The sequence below is a fragment of the Hyperolius riggenbachi genome, chromosome 8 (assembly GCF_040937935.1).
Source record: "Hyperolius riggenbachi isolate aHypRig1 chromosome 8, aHypRig1.pri, whole genome shotgun sequence".
Lineage (NCBI taxonomy): Eukaryota > Metazoa > Chordata > Amphibia > Anura > Hyperoliidae > Hyperolius > Hyperolius riggenbachi.
This window is the reverse complement of record NC_090653.1, coordinates 248644694-248660097: the sequence shown is the minus strand read 5'-3', so window position 1 is coordinate 248660097 and position 15404 is coordinate 248644694. Positions and strand designations below refer to the sequence as shown.

The 15404-nt window shown below is 46.7% G+C and overlaps 1 protein-coding gene across 4 annotated transcripts in view; it reads left to right on the top strand.

Moving 5' to 3' along the window:
- Positions 1-15404, top strand: part of LOC137527733 (folylpolyglutamate synthase, mitochondrial-like) — a 75893-nt gene that overhangs the window by 37881 nt on the left and 22608 nt on the right. For all 4 annotated transcript variants that reach the window (XM_068248557.1, XM_068248555.1, XM_068248556.1 and 1 more), the window contains exon 5: positions 14649-14763. In XM_068248557.1, the coding sequence (XP_068104658.1) occupies positions 14649-14763 (115 nt within the window). The remainder of the gene's footprint in view (positions 1-14648; positions 14764-15404) is intronic.

Genomic DNA, 15404 nt, shown 5'->3' with positions numbered 1-15404 from the left:
TTTTTCCACCAGGTCGCGGATGAGATGAGGGCCCTATGTTGTGACAGAGCACCAGACAACTTAAGTAGCACAGAAAGGAGAGCCATCAGGTGGCTCAAGCTACGCCGCGACTTGGTGGTAAAACAGGCGGACAAAGGGGAAAACGTGGTCATCATGACCGGTGAGACCTACACACGGGAAGCCTATAGGCAGTTGGACAATCGGGAATTTTACAGACGTTTGGATTGTAATCCAACCGTAAAATACCAGTCGGCCCTCCGTACATTATTAAGGCGAGGGGTCGAACAGGGGTACATGCCACAGAGGTTGGCTACTGACCTCCTACCCGTGTCCCCCCGGTACCCCGTGTGGTACCATCTTCCCAAGCTGCACAAATCTATGGAGAATCCCCCGGGGAGACCCATAGTTTCCGGGTGTGGGTCCCTCACGGAGCGGCTTTCCCGTTTCTTGGACCATCTGTTGCGCCCCCTCCTCGCGGGGGTTCCAACTTATCTGGCCGACACGTTGGACGCAATTAAGGTTGCTGAAAACGTGGTGTGGCAACCTGGATATAGACTGGCCATGATTGATGTGGAAAGCCTTTATAGCCGGATACCCCACGAGGAGGGTATCAAGGCAGTCCGTAGGTTCCTGGACAGGACCAATAAGGACACAGGCTATAAGGACTACCTGTATGAGTGTCTTAGGTTCATCCTAACGCATAACGCGTTCATGTTTGACGGAAGAGGGTAACACCAAACTTCCGGGACGGCCATGGGAACCTCTGTGGCATGTACCTATGCGGGGCTCTTCTTGGGGGCCTGGGAGGAGGATTACGTGTTCAGTCCATCCAATCCCTTCCAAGGGAACATCAAAGCATGGTCACGCTATGTGGACGACGTGCTGGTTGTGTGGCAGGGAGGCCTTCAGGAATTTGGGGAGTTCATAGAACACCTCAATGTGAACAGGATTATTATGCGCTTCACATCAGAAATTAACGACAGGGGGGCATGTTTTCTGTATTTGACGATCAAACCAGACGGGGCTAAATTGATCTGTGAGGGCTTTAGGAAATCTACGGCCGTTAACTCACTGCTACACAGAAGTAGCTACCACCCTGAACATGTGAAGGCATCCCTGCCATACGGCCAGTACCTACGTCTTAGACGCAACAATACAGATCGATCTAGGTTCATTTGAAAAGCAAGCAGGGGAACTCACTACACGCCTACGGGCAAGGGACTATGATGTTGTTGCCCTCGAGGCGGCAAAAGATAGAGCTAGAGAAAGGGACAGGTCCGCCCTCCTAACCAGGCAGTCCAAACCCGATAAAGGCGGCTTTTACTTGCACGTTTGACTATACCCCCATGACCAGAAGGTTATCCCAGGTCATAAAGAAAAATTGGTCACTTGTAACTAGGGACCCTGCATTGCACAAGATCTTCCCCGATCCCCCACGGGTGGTGTATAGAAGGGCCCCAACTTTAGGTGATATCCTGGTACGGAGTGAGTATCGCTCGGCCACGCCATCGAACTGGCTAAGCAGTAGACGTCCCAAGGGAAATCACAAATGCGGCAGATGTAAATATTGTCCGCGGATGATGGAGGGCACCAACCTAAGAATGGGGGGAGTGCAGTGGGAGGTAAGAGCATTCATAACGTGCCAGACCAGGTTCGTCTCCTACGTCATCTTTTGTCCCTGTCAATTCTTTTATGTGGGCAAAACTACCAGGCCCCTCAAGGAGAGAGTGGGGGAGCACTTTAAATCCATAAAATCAGGGAAGGGGTGCCCACGCCTGATTGACCATGTCAGGGAGGCCCATGGGGGCAGAGCAAATTGCTTGAGATTCGCAGGCCTCCTACATGTCGCTAGTCCTAGGAGGGGAGGCAACAGAGATCAAGAGCTCACCCGACGGGAATCTCGGGTGATTCTACGTACGGGGGCGATGGGGCCTTTGGGCCTCAATGACAGGCTGGAGCTGTCCTGTTTCCTGGACCCCTAGGGTACAGGGCAGTCCCGCACCTGGGCCTGTGTGGACCCTGGTGGGGGAACCTGTGCTCTTGTCCTTCCCTCCCTCCCTTCTGGGCCTTCTTCTCTTTCCCGCCTCTCCCCTTTACCTTCCTAATATGCAACTCTGTCCATTCAACGTTCGACACTGACAGGGGTGCCCCCTTTTTGGTCTTGCTTTACCCCCTTTCCACCTGCCCCCCCTCTCCCTTTTTATCTTCTCGTTCTCATATATAAGCTGCTCTCTCTCTCAGGTCTCTACCTTCTCCAGCCATAATTGCTTCAATCTCTGATTTGTGCTCTAAGGTGGCGCTCCGCGGTGCATGGGCACCCGCCTGGAGGACTTGGACTATAGGGCGGCAATTTGGGTGACAGGTGCAGTACATGGATGAGGGTGGACAGAAATTGCCACCAACATATTGATGGTAACGCCACCTTTTCCTGCATAGAGGGAAGAAGGGGCATCACGGAGGGGAAATGGAATTTCCCCGTTGATTGTCCCCCCCCCCCCCCCCCAATGCACGAACTCCTCCTTGTCTGCACTGCCGCGCCCGGCGCACCCCTGTCCTGCCCCTGGGGGGTCTTGCGTGGGCTGCCGAGCGCCACCAATCTCCGGGGATCCCGTGGTCTCTGTTTTCCCTCTGTTGTGCAATGATGCTCCCAGCTTGCTCCCTTTAGCGAGCATTGGGGGAGCACATTTTCTGCCACCCTGGTCCCCACCCTGGCACCCTGGTAAGAGAAAATACATGGGCAGGGGCTAAGATAGCCCCCGATAGGGATTGTGGGATTGGATGGGTTTAATGCAGTCCTTTAATTTCAGAGGTCTCCCTCTGTATTTTGTGTCTTTCTCCTCATGCCCTCCTCCATCCGCATGTTGATTTTAGATTAGGGAATGAGGTGCTTCTTTTCTTTTTAACATATAGTGTTTAATAAAGGAGAAAAAAAGATGTCTCTTATGTCAATGGACATTAAAGAACTCATGGGATACTGATATGATCATAAGAATGCGTACAGAATGGGGTGGACTGTACCTTTTTCACAATGGATAACTTTTCTTATTACCACTAGGTTTAGAGTTTCATTTTATGTTAATATGTGTCAACACGGTATCCAGCACATCACTGCCCCCTGGCTGCTGTTCCTGCAGCCACACAATGTTGTTTATGCAGCGCAATGTCGTTTTATTCGCCGTAATGAGGCGATCCTCTCTCCCCCCCCCCCCCCCCCTCCACATCCATTGGTTTAAAAGGGCAAAGCTTCCCCTGTCACTCACGCCACATGACGTGGCTAGTCCCCTCCTCCTCAGCCCAATCACTATCACATCACAGTTCCGTGGGCCAATGGCGAGCGTGACGGGTGGGGCTTCCTGTGTACACCACGGAAGTCCGAGCACGCCGCCATTGCCCAGGGACACACGCACGTGAGCAAGCACCACACCGGCGCGTAACTGCTGTTGTGCCGTCCTCTCATCCCCTGGTCACACTCCCGCACCCGTCTTGGACACAGGTTAGATCGTTCCGCTTCATACATGCTGTGAATCCGCATACCATGTTGTATATGTCTGCTGGGAACAATCTTGAATAAATAATGTGATTTAAGGACGCTGTGCACGGACTATCTCATATGTACTATATATCTACAGTTTGACATCAAGCTATTTATTTACCAACTGTTCCGTTGATCCATATTTCAGATTGCTTCCTTTGCCTACCTTTGAATTGGTTAACCTTCCTGGCGGTAACCCCGAACGTAGTTCGGGGTAAGCCGCGCAGGAGGTTTTCTCCGGCCCTGCTGGGCCGATTTTCTTAATTTTTTTTTTGCTGGACACAGCTAGCACTTTGCTAGCTGCGCCAGCACACTGATCGCCGCCGCCCCGCGCCCGATCGCCGCTATACGTTGCGGCGCGCGGGCGCCCCCCCCCCCCCCCCAGACCCCGTACGCTGCCTGGCCAATCAGTACCAGGCAGCGCCGAGGGGTGGATCGGGACTCCCAATGACGTCGGTGACGTCATCCTGCCCCGTCGCCATGGCGACGAGGGAAGCCCTCCAGGAAATCCCGTTCTTTGAACGGGATTTCCTGATCGGAGATCGCCCAAGGCGATCGAAGCGGGGGGATGCCGCTGAGCAGCGGCTATCATGTAGCGAGCCCTGGGCTCGCTACATGATTTAAAAAGAAAAAAAAAAATGCTGCGCTGCCTCCTGGCGGAATTTTTCATACCGCCAGGAGGGTTAAAGTGGACCCGAACTCTTGCACAGGACATAAGGAAAACTTAGAGAAATGTACCCTGTATGTATTGTAAAGCGTTTAGCCTGTCTAAGGGCCTGTACACACTGAAAAACGCAAGCAAAATCGCAAGCGCATGCGTTTTTAAAATCGCAAGTGCATGTAGTTTTAAAAACGCATCGTATGCGTTTTTGATGCGTTTGCGGTTTTCTTGTAATTGCTGATTGGCTAAAGAATCCTTTGTTTTTTTTCTAGTTTACATATCAACAGGAATCAGGAAATTTCAGAGTCTTCTGGGATACTGACTTCTGAAAAACGCAGGCAAAAACGCAAGCGCATGCGTTTTTAATGCGTTTTTCAAGCGCTGCGCTTAAAAAAGCGCAGCAGGCACTGCGATTGCGTTTTTCTAAACGCATCGCACCAGTGTGTACAAGTCATCACGATTTTCATTCTTTTTCAAAAGACCTTGCGATTTTAAAAACGCATGCGTTTTTAAAAACGCAGCGCAAGCGCAGCAGTGTGTACAGGCCCTAATTCCCCCCCCCGGCCCCCCCCAATCACAACTTGTAATCTGATCTCACTGTCACATGACTGCCATGGCAGATATGGCAGAAAATCTCATTTGAAAGCACAGGAGGTTAATATGTCTGCTCCCATGAATCAGGAAGTAGAAGCAGTGCATATTTATTTTAGGATTTGTATCTGCCGTAACAAAGAAATGTTTTTCTCTAAAGGTTATTATGCTGTTGTGTATCTTCGAACAGAGAGGAGTTCTGAGTCCGGGTCTGCTTTACATTTTTCTTGTTCCTGGCTGATCGCATTTATTGAAACAGCCAGTCAATCGTACAAGAAATTGGATTGTTAATGGGCACCTTCACTGTAGTGAGAGCTCTGCATCGAGCTGCACTCCCCTGCCTCATGGATCGCATTCTCTCCTTTTCACTCACACAGCTGCTTTGCTTTTCTGCAGTTTGCCTTTGGGATCATTTCACTGAAAGGCTGTTGATAATCTGTATCCCTGGGGATTTTTATAACTTTTATTACAGTAAAGGTCACAGAGGGTGAGCTGTATTTGTGGAGGAACCTGTTCTGTGGCCCGGCACAGGCTGGAGCTCTCCAGTTCCTGCACCTTCTGCAGTCCTCTCGTTATGTCACCAGATCTGTAACGCATCCTGTATCCGCTGCAGTCACAAGATGGTGGCACTTGCCGCATCCAAGCAAGAGTAACGCTGTGTGTGTGCAGATTATAGAATTTCATTATCAGCTTTGTATGCTCAAGGGAAAATGAGACGAACACAGAGAAACATTGTTTTATTTAGCTCTGATAAAATAGTACAAAGGCAAACAGGATGCACAGTATTACCAGCTTCTATGAGCGACCTTCTGCCACTAATACAGTATAATCTCATTATAGTAAACTCTGCTATAGTAAACTCAGTCCTCAGGTCCCAGCAAATGAGTGTGTATACAATATATACAATTCTGCCCATAATTATTCATACCCCAGGCAAATTTTGTCGTAAAGTTACTTATTCATCCAGCAAGTAATTTTTTTATTTTTTGTCGGGAAATGACATGGGTGTCTACCAAAAGCTGATGTTCAAGACTCATTATTGTGGGTAAAAAACATTTCTCAGCTTTTATTTACATTTGTGTCCAGTCCTAAATTATTCATATCCTCCTCAGTAATCAATAGAAAAGCCTTTATTGGCTGTTACAGCAATCAAACGCTTCCTATAATTGCAGACCAGCTTTTTGCATGTAGCCACAGGTATCTTTGCCCATTCATCTTTAGCAGTGAGCTCCAAATCATTCAGGTTGGAGGGTCTTCTTGCCATCAACCTGAACTTTAGCTTCCTTCACAGATTCTCAATTGGATTCAAGTCAGGACTCTGCTGGGCCACTCCAAAATGTTAATGTTGTTGTCTAACCATTTCTTCACCACTTTTTCTGTGTGTTTTTGGTCATTGCCATGCTGAAATATCCACTGGTGCCCAAGGCCAAATTTCTCTGCAGACTGCTTGATGTTGTCATTGATCATCCTCATGTATTGTTTTTTTTTTTTTCATGGTGCCGTTTACTGTGATTAGGTTCCCTGGTTCATTGGCTGAAAAACGCCCCAAAGCATTAGGTTCCCACCACCATGTTTGACAGTGGGGAGAGTGTTCTTTAGGTTTAAGGATTCTCCTTTTTTACGCCAAATGAAGGAAACATCATTGTGGCCAAACAATTCTGTGTTCTGTTCAGATGAAACAAAAAAAATTGAAGACAAGAAGTCTTCATCTTTATCCAGATGAGCATTTGCAAAGATCAAGCGAGCTTTTGTGTGCCTTATGTGGAGAAGTGGCGTCCTCCTTGGTCTGCATCCCAGCAGTGAACAGTGTTCGTTGGATTGGCTGCCTTGAGACATTGCCACCAGCAGAGCCCAGATTCACCAGGATGGCCTTGGTGGTGATCCTTGGATTCTTTTTCACCTTTCTCACTATCCTCTTGGCCAGCACAGGTGTCACTTTTGGCTTCCGACCACATCCTCTGAGATTTTCCACAGTGCGGAACATCTGTAGCCACTGGAACTTCTAGCCCATTCCTGACTTTGTACAGCCACAATGCGCAGCCGCAGGTCCTCACTGAGCTCCTTTGTCTTATCCATGACTGTCCTCAAAGCAACTGCAGAGAGCTGCTATTTTTCACCTGTTGAGTTGATTAAAACAGCTGTTCCTAATTAATCAGGGTAATTAGGATGCTTTAGAACAGCTTGGGCTATTTGGAATTGTATAGAACTTTGGATTTTCCCACAGACTGTGACAGTTTGAAGGGTATGAATAATTTTGGACTGGACACTTTTTGCTCAAATGTAAATAAAAGCTGAGAAATGTTTTTTAATGCCTTTTGTACATTGTCTTATTATCTTTTGGAAGACACCGATGTCATTTCCCGCCAAAAAATTTATTTGCTGGTTGAATAAAAGTAACTATGTCAAAATTTGCCAGGGGTATGAATAATTATGGGCAGCACTGTATATACAATGTGTATATATACCAGTGCTGGGCCGAAATTACGCATTAACATCGTAATTCACTACAAATGCACCGTAAGCGTTACGTGTAAGGTTACGGTATTACACGTAATTAATTACGAGTAGACCGTAGGTTACGTTATTACGCGTAACAAATTACGCGTAAGACAGTAAACTCCTATTGAAATTACACAGTCTGCCGTAATCGCGTAATATTACGCTCCCGTATAATATAAAAAATCCGCCGACTTTAAGGGTTAATAGCAAAGCCCCCTTAAGTGCTAAGAGCCTCAAATTTGGAGAATATATTAAAGTGATCCTTAAGCCAACGGAAAAAAATGAGATTTACTCACCTGGGGCTTCCCTCAGCCCCCAGCAGCCGATCGGTGCCCTCGCAGCTCCGCTCCGATGTCCCAGGACCCGCCGGCGAGCACTTCCGGTTTGGCCGTCACCGGCCGAGGCCGCAATAGCAGCATAGGGGGCGATATACAGGCTGGGAACGCGAACAATCACTCGCGTTCCCATGCCTGTCGGCCGGTGACGGCCAAACCGGAAGTGCTCGCCGGCGGGTCCTGGGACATCGGAGCGGAGCTGCGAGGGCACCGATCGGCTGCTGGGGGCTGAGGGAAGCCCCAGGTGAGTAAATCTCATTTTTTTCCGTTGGCTTAAGGATCACTTTAAGGAGATCAGAAGGAATAAGAGGAAACCTTTTTTTCAAAAAGACCTTATAGTTTTTGGGAAAATCGATGTTAAAGTTTCAAAGGAAAAATATATACATTTAAAAACCCGCCGACTTTAACGGTTAATAGCAAAGCCTGCTTAAAATTTAGGAACGCCAAATTCCCAGGGTATATTAAGGGGATCAGTGGGAATAAGAGGAAAACAATTTTTTTTTCAAAAAGACCTTATAGTTTTTGAGAATCGATTTTTAAGTTTCAAGGGCAAAAATGTCTTTTAAATGCGGAAAATGTCAGTTTTTTTTGCACAGGTAACAATAGTGTTTTATTTTCATAGATTCCCCCAAGTGGGAAGAGTTTTACTTACTACTTTCTGAGTGTGGGAAATATAAAAAAATAACGACGTGGGGTCCCCCCTCCCAGACCTCTTTAACCCCTTGTCCCCCATGCAGGCTGGGATAGCCAGAATGCGGAGCACCGGCCGCGTGGGGCTCCGCACCCTGACTATACCAGCCCGCATGGTCCATGGATTGGGGGGTCTTGGAAGGGGAGGGGAAGCCAAGCTTTCCCCTCCCCCTCCGAGCCCTTGTCCAATCCAAGGACAAGGGGCTCTTCTCCACCTCCGATGGGAGGTGGAGGCCGCGATTTCCTGGGGGGGGGGGGGGTTCATGATGGCATCTGGGAGTCCCCTTTAAAAAGGGGTCCCCCAGATGCCCACCCCCCCTCCCAGGAGAAATGAGTATAGGGGTACTTGTACCCCTTACCCATTTCCTTTAAGAGTTAAAAGTAAATAAACACACAAACACTTAGAAAAAGTATTTTAATTGAACAAAAAACATAACCACGAAAAAAGTCCTTTAATATTCTTAATTAACCATTAATACTTACCTGTCCCTTTAAAAGCCAGTTCCCACGCAATATCCTCGGAAATTGGCTAATCAGTTACAATGTAACAAAGTTGTTACAATGTAACAACTTTGTTACTTTGTAACTCCACCGCACCCAACGGCACTCGCCGCTCACCCGCCGGCCGCCGCATACACTTACGCTAAGTCCCCGCCGGCTCCCGCCGTCCACTCTGCCCACACCTGTCACCCATATACATGCTGGCACCCATGGGTGCCAGCATGTATATAGGTGACATGTGGGAGAGGCGGGGAGGGCAGCGAGAGCCGGCGGAACTTAGCGTCCTGCACGGACCACCGAGCTCTGAGCTATATAGCTCAGAGCTCTCTAAGCATCTTTGTATTTGGGCTCCAAGGAGCCCCATTGGTCCTTAGCAGACCAATGGGGTTCTTTCAAATCAGAAGGAACCCCATTGGTCTGCTAAGGACCAATGGGGCTCCTTGGAGCCCAAATACAAAGATGCTTAGAGAGCTCTGAGCTATATAGCTCAGAGCTCTGTGGTCCGTGCAGGACGCTAAGTCCCGCCGGCTCTCGCTGCCCTCCCCGCCTCTCCCACATGTCACCTATATACATGCTGGCACCCATGGGTGCCAGCATGTATATGGGTGACAGGTGTGGGCGGAGTGGACGGCGGGAGCCGGCGGGGACTTAGCGTAAGTGTATGCGGCGGCCGGCGGGTGAGCGGCGAGTGCCGTTGGGTGCGGTGGAGTTACAAAGTAACAAAGTTGTTACATTGTAACAACTTTGTTACATTGTAACTGATTAGCCAATTTCCGAGGATATTGCGTGGGAACTGGCTTTTAAAGGGACAGGTAAGTATTAATGGTTAATTAAGAATATTAAAGGACTTTTTTCGTGGTTATGTTTTTTGTTCAATTAAAATACTTTTTCTAAGTGTTTGTGTGTTTATTTACTTTTAACTCTTAAAGGAAATGGGTAAGGGGTACAAGTACCCCTATACTCATTTCTCCTGGGAGGGGGGGTGGGCATCTGGGGGACCCCTTTTTAAAGGGGACTCCCAGATGCCACCATGAACCCCCACAGGAAATCGCGGCCTCCACCGCCCATCGGAGGTGGAGAAGAGCCCCTTGTCCTTGGATTGGAAAAGGGCTCGGAGGGGGAGGGGAAAGCTTGGCTTCCCCTCCCCTTCCGAGACCCCCCAATCCATGGACCATGCGGGCTGGTATAGTCAGGGTGCGGAGCCCCACGCGGCCGGTGCTCCGCATTCTGGCTATCCCAGCCTGCATGGGGGACAAGGGGTTAAAGAGGTCTGGGAGGGGGGACCCCACGTCGTGTTTTTTTTATATTTCCCACACTCAGAACGAAGTAAGTAAAACTCTTCCCACTTGGGGGAATCTATGAAAATAATACACTATTGTTACCTGTGCAAAAAAACCTGACATTTTCCGCATTTAAAAGACATTTTTGCCCTTGAAACTTAATCGATTTTCTCAAAAACTATAAGGTCTTTTTGAGAAAAAATTTTTTTCCTTATTCCCACTGATCCCCTTAATATACCCTGGGAATTTGGTGTTCCTAAATTTTAAGCAGGCTTTGCTATTAACCGTTATATTTTTCCTTTGAAACTTTAACATCGATTTTCTCAAAAACTATAAGGTCTTTTTGAAAAAAAAATTTTTCCTCTTATTCCTTCTGATCTCCTTAATATATTCTCCAAATTTGAGGCTCTAAGCAATTAAGGGGGCTTTGCTATTAACCCTTAAAGTCGGCGGCTACCTAACATTGATCCATGCGTCAACTTTTCCGCTTGGGAGCATGGCCTTACGCATTAATTGCTAGTAGGAAATTACGCGTAAGGCAATAACGTAACAACCTGCATTACGGTATTCTTACGCGTAATTGCGTAAGGGCTATGCGTAGTTACAGACATGAACCGTAAATAAATGTCTACGCCATAAGCGTAATGCGTAATAGCGTAAAATTACGCGTAATGATCCGTAAGCGTAGTTTTTTCCATTACGCCCAGCACTGATATATACAATGTATGACCAATTCTGATATAGTAAACTACTTTTCCTGGTCCCTTGGAAATTACAATAAACAGATTTTACTGTAATCATTATATAAGCATTATGAAAAGCATTGAAAATAGATCATAACCTCCCGAGACTTCTGTAGAGGCTCGACAAAAAAAACCTCCTAGGCCTGAAACCCACTAGCAGCACATTACTAAGCCACTTCTAGGCGCTCGTGATTTGAAAAGCTCTGCTGATGTAAAGCTATGGGTGTGATCCCACTTGAGGGATGTGATTTTATGAAAATCCCCCTGAAGGTAGCCATACATCAGAAGGTTATGGGCAGATTCTACAGAGACAAATTTATTATTTATTTATAAAGCGCCAACATATTTTGTGGCGCTGTACAATGTAAGAAAACAAACAAGGGATACAGAATGATGCAGACAATGATATACATCAAATATGAACACTGGTACATAATACAGAACGACTTATTACAATAGCAAATTTAACATGACTAAAATGAATAAATGTCTAACAGAGTGCAAGCAATTAAATTAATAACATTCCATGACACAAAAGGGTGAGAGCCCTGCCCTTGCGAGCTTACAATCTAAAGGAATGGGGTGGAAACAAGAGGTGGGGATGTATACAGTATATGTACAGGCAGTGCGTAATTAGGTTATTTAGTGGGTGCGTGGCCTAAGCTAGAGAATATGCTTGTCGGAAAAGGTGGGTTTTGAGGGAGCGTTTAAAGATTTCAAAGGTGGAAGAGTGGCGGATGTGCTGTGGAAGGGCATTCCAGAGGAGGGGTGAGGCACGTGAAAAGTCTTGTACATGTGAATGTGAGGAGGTAATTGTAGAAGAGGATAAAAGAAGCTCGTGTGCAAATCTTGCGGGTTGCGGTTGGGTTGGTATCTGGAGACTAGTGAGGAGATGTACAGGGGAGAGAGATTTTGGAGAGCTTTGTAGGTTAGGGTTGTAGGTTGAGTTTGAACTGAATCCTCTGGTTAATTGGTAGCCAGTGAAGAGCTTGACAGAGAGGAGCAGCAGAGGAAGAGCGAGAGGAGAGATGAGTCGAGCAGCAGAGTTCAGTACAGAATTGAGCGGTGCTAGTCGGTTAGTTGGAAGTTCATCAAGCAATATATTGCAATAGTCCAATCGAGATATAATAGGAGCATGTACTAACATTTTGGTTGTGTCAGGAGAGAGAAAAGGTCGGATACGTGATATGTTTTTGAGTTGGAAATGACAGGAGCTGGTTAGGGAGTTAATGTGAGGAATAAATGAGAGAGAAGAATCAAATATTGCCCCTAAGCACCATGCTTTGGGAACTTATGTCTAATCCAATCTGATTAGATATAAATAGTCAGCCCGCCGCTGCACCCAATGTGTAAATGTGCCCCCCATGAGTGCATTTATACATTAACTGCCCTGTGTCAGCCTTGGTGTAGTATCCGTCCATCTCTGTGCTCTATCAGCCACATATATGCTGGAGCTGTATGCGGCTGATAGAACTCTGAGAGATGGACTGACAACATGCGGAGGCTGACGCAGGACAGTTAATGTAAAAAATGCATACGGGGGGGGGTTATACATTGGGGGCATGGCGGGGTTTCTTCCTTTGTCTTGAAATTGGCCGGCGCACACCTGATTAACCAACTTCGGCCCGACCTCTTACTCCAGGCACGATTGTCAAACGCGGCCAATTTGGTCACATCATCGGTTGGGCCTGCACTTGGCGGCACCGGTTTTTTTTTTTTTTTAACCAATTCCATAATAATCAAATTGGTTGGTCGATCGGCCGCCAAAGTTGCCTGATGTATGGGCACCATTAGCCTTACATTAGCAAGAGTTTTTCCGATCACTAGCGCTTAGAAAAGGCTACTAGTGGGTTTGAGCTCTTATACAGCAGGAGGAGGTGGCAGCGTTTCCCTAGACAGGCTGCCATCTCCCTCTGCTGTATACAAATGTAAGTTAACTTAAGGCTAGCTGCACCCATTTGTTGTTTCAGTTTGCGCTCTGTTCTTTTTGTTGCGTTTTAAATATTTTATTGAATTTTTAACATCCATATACCAGACACCTTTTCTATACAAAACAGAATCTACGGTTTAGTGCAGCAGTAGGGAACCCTGGCTCTCCAGCTGTGATTAAACTACAAATCCCAACATGCATTTGCCTTTATGAATCCTGACTATGGCTGCCAGACTCCTGCAATGCATTGTGGGACTTGTAGTTCCTCAACAGCTGGAGAGCCAAGGTTCCCTACCCCTGGTTTAGTGCATAGCTTGCATCTGTTTTGTGTATTTGCCTCTAGGGGGCTCTGCACGCCTCTGTTGGTAGTTCTTTCAGTTCAGATGCGGCCTGATTAGGAGCACTGGCAATGTCTCCCTGTTCATGATTATGATACTATATAACTATGAGACCAATTAATCAGAGCCCTCCTGTTAATTCACTGGTCTTTCACTGGTGTGGAATCACCGATGTGCTGACCATGGCCTATACACCATCTCGTTTGATGTTGCCCTGGTGGGGATTGGGAGCCGCTCCCTCGTGTGAAATTGCTTGGCCAGCTATGTACAGATGCATAGTTGGCAATGTTGGGAGGCGGGGTGAAGGGGCGTCACCGATATGATGTCACTCTGTGGGGTGCGAGCGGCAGGGACAGAGCTATTGGCTGTCACCTGGCCGAGTTGATCCAACTGGTAGATTGCTGACTAAGAGGTGGCCGGGAGCTGCTGTTCTCACCTCAGATTATTGGCTGAGGTGGTCGATATCGAATTGCTGGCTTTAAGGGGCCCATACACTCAGCCGATTTTCTGGCCGACCGATTGATCCCAATCGATCGATTGATCATTTGCAAATCGGTTGGCCAATCGACCGATCGATGGCCGATTTCGATGGATTTCCATCGAACTTGCAGGGTGGAAAATTTAGGTCGATCTGATGAGATTGCTTATCAGTTTGCATTGGCCTTAATGGAAATCTGATGGCAAAAAAATGCCATCAGATCGAATTTCAATAGATTTCAAACTGAAATCTATTAGAATTCTATCCTGGTAAAAAATGTTCTAAAAAGGCATCAGATAGATCATCAGATGCATTTCTTATCTATCTGCTGCCAATCTGACGAGTGTATGGGCACCTGGGACGAGTGTATACGGGGCTTCAAGTGGTATTAACACAGTAAACAATGAACATAAATAAAACACTGAGACTGCTCTGATTTTCTCTTGAATGCATATTTGCGCCTTGCTGAAGCTGACTGATATCATGGCTGCAGGACATAGTACTCCTAAAGAACTAATTAGTGAGCGAATAGAGGAGATAAAGTTCCCCCCTCCAGCTCAATCTGAATCTTATAGTTCTGCCCAATGGCAGTTATCAATTAGCAACTAAATTAAGTGTAAATCATGCTTTTTTAAGCCTTGAAAACCATGCCAGTGGTGGTCCTTTTTTCTTTTCTATTAGATTAAATGTTCTTGAGTGGTCTGATAATGGGAGTACCCACAATGCCTGTTACATTGAAACAGATACACGATACGATTGTGCGATTCGATTACGAGTCTATTTACCATCCGATTAAATCCGACATGTCAGATCGGGATTCAATACGAATGGCCATTGCAAAACAATGGCTAATCTGAATCAAATCTAATCCTGATCGGACATGTTGCATTTAATCGGATCGTAAATGGAATTGTAATCGAATCGCACAAAGAATCATGTCGTGTAGATGGGGCTTTAGTCACTGCTACAATAGATCTACAGCTTTGTGTGGTTATCCTGTGCTTCCTGTACAAACACATAAACTCCATGTGTTCTCTATATAAACTGTCTACCTCTGGATTACATTGTAGCTCTCCACATTTGGTTCAAGTTCGGGAACGGATCCGGATCAATGGGCAGCCAATCAGCAAGGAGCTGTTCAGCAAATACTTCTGGCAAGTTTACAATCGTCTTGAGGAAACAAAGGTAAGTCAGTGAGGGAGGGGCTTAAAATGAGGTGAAAGGTCAGCTAAAACACTTATATTTCTGGGTGGAGCTTAACAAAAAAAAGCTAGAGATTCCCATAGTTTCCTTTTTGGGAGAGGAACGAATTCAACCTGCTGGTCTGACAGCTTCCACGGTTTTCTCCCCTCCAGACTACCCAGCACTGCCCATGGTTCTGTAGGATTACACTCCACCAATAGGGAGGCAGCAGAGAAGCAGGAAAAGCTATCAGAGGCAGCCGGTGCATAGCTGGGTATGTGTACAGGCTGCTAATTAGAGGGAATTGCTTGTAAGCGATATGCTGCAGGCTCTGCATAGCTTTGTAGTGCATCTTGCATAGTTATCAGCTGCAGCATTGAGAGCAATATTAGACAAAATTTTGGGCCAATTGGAGGCTGCAATCAACAGGCTTTTCATAGATGCACGTGTTAATTTTGTCATAGACGATTGTCTACTATCAGTTATGTGGTGCCAGGTATTCCAGGTTAGTTTTAGGCAATTACTGGGGGAGGGAGTGTTAAGGTCAGGTAATATATGTTAGGGGCGGGGTTAGGCATTAGTAGGGAGTCTTGTTTTTAGGCACTTGTGGGTGTTGGGCAATTGTGGTGATGGGGTTATGGTTA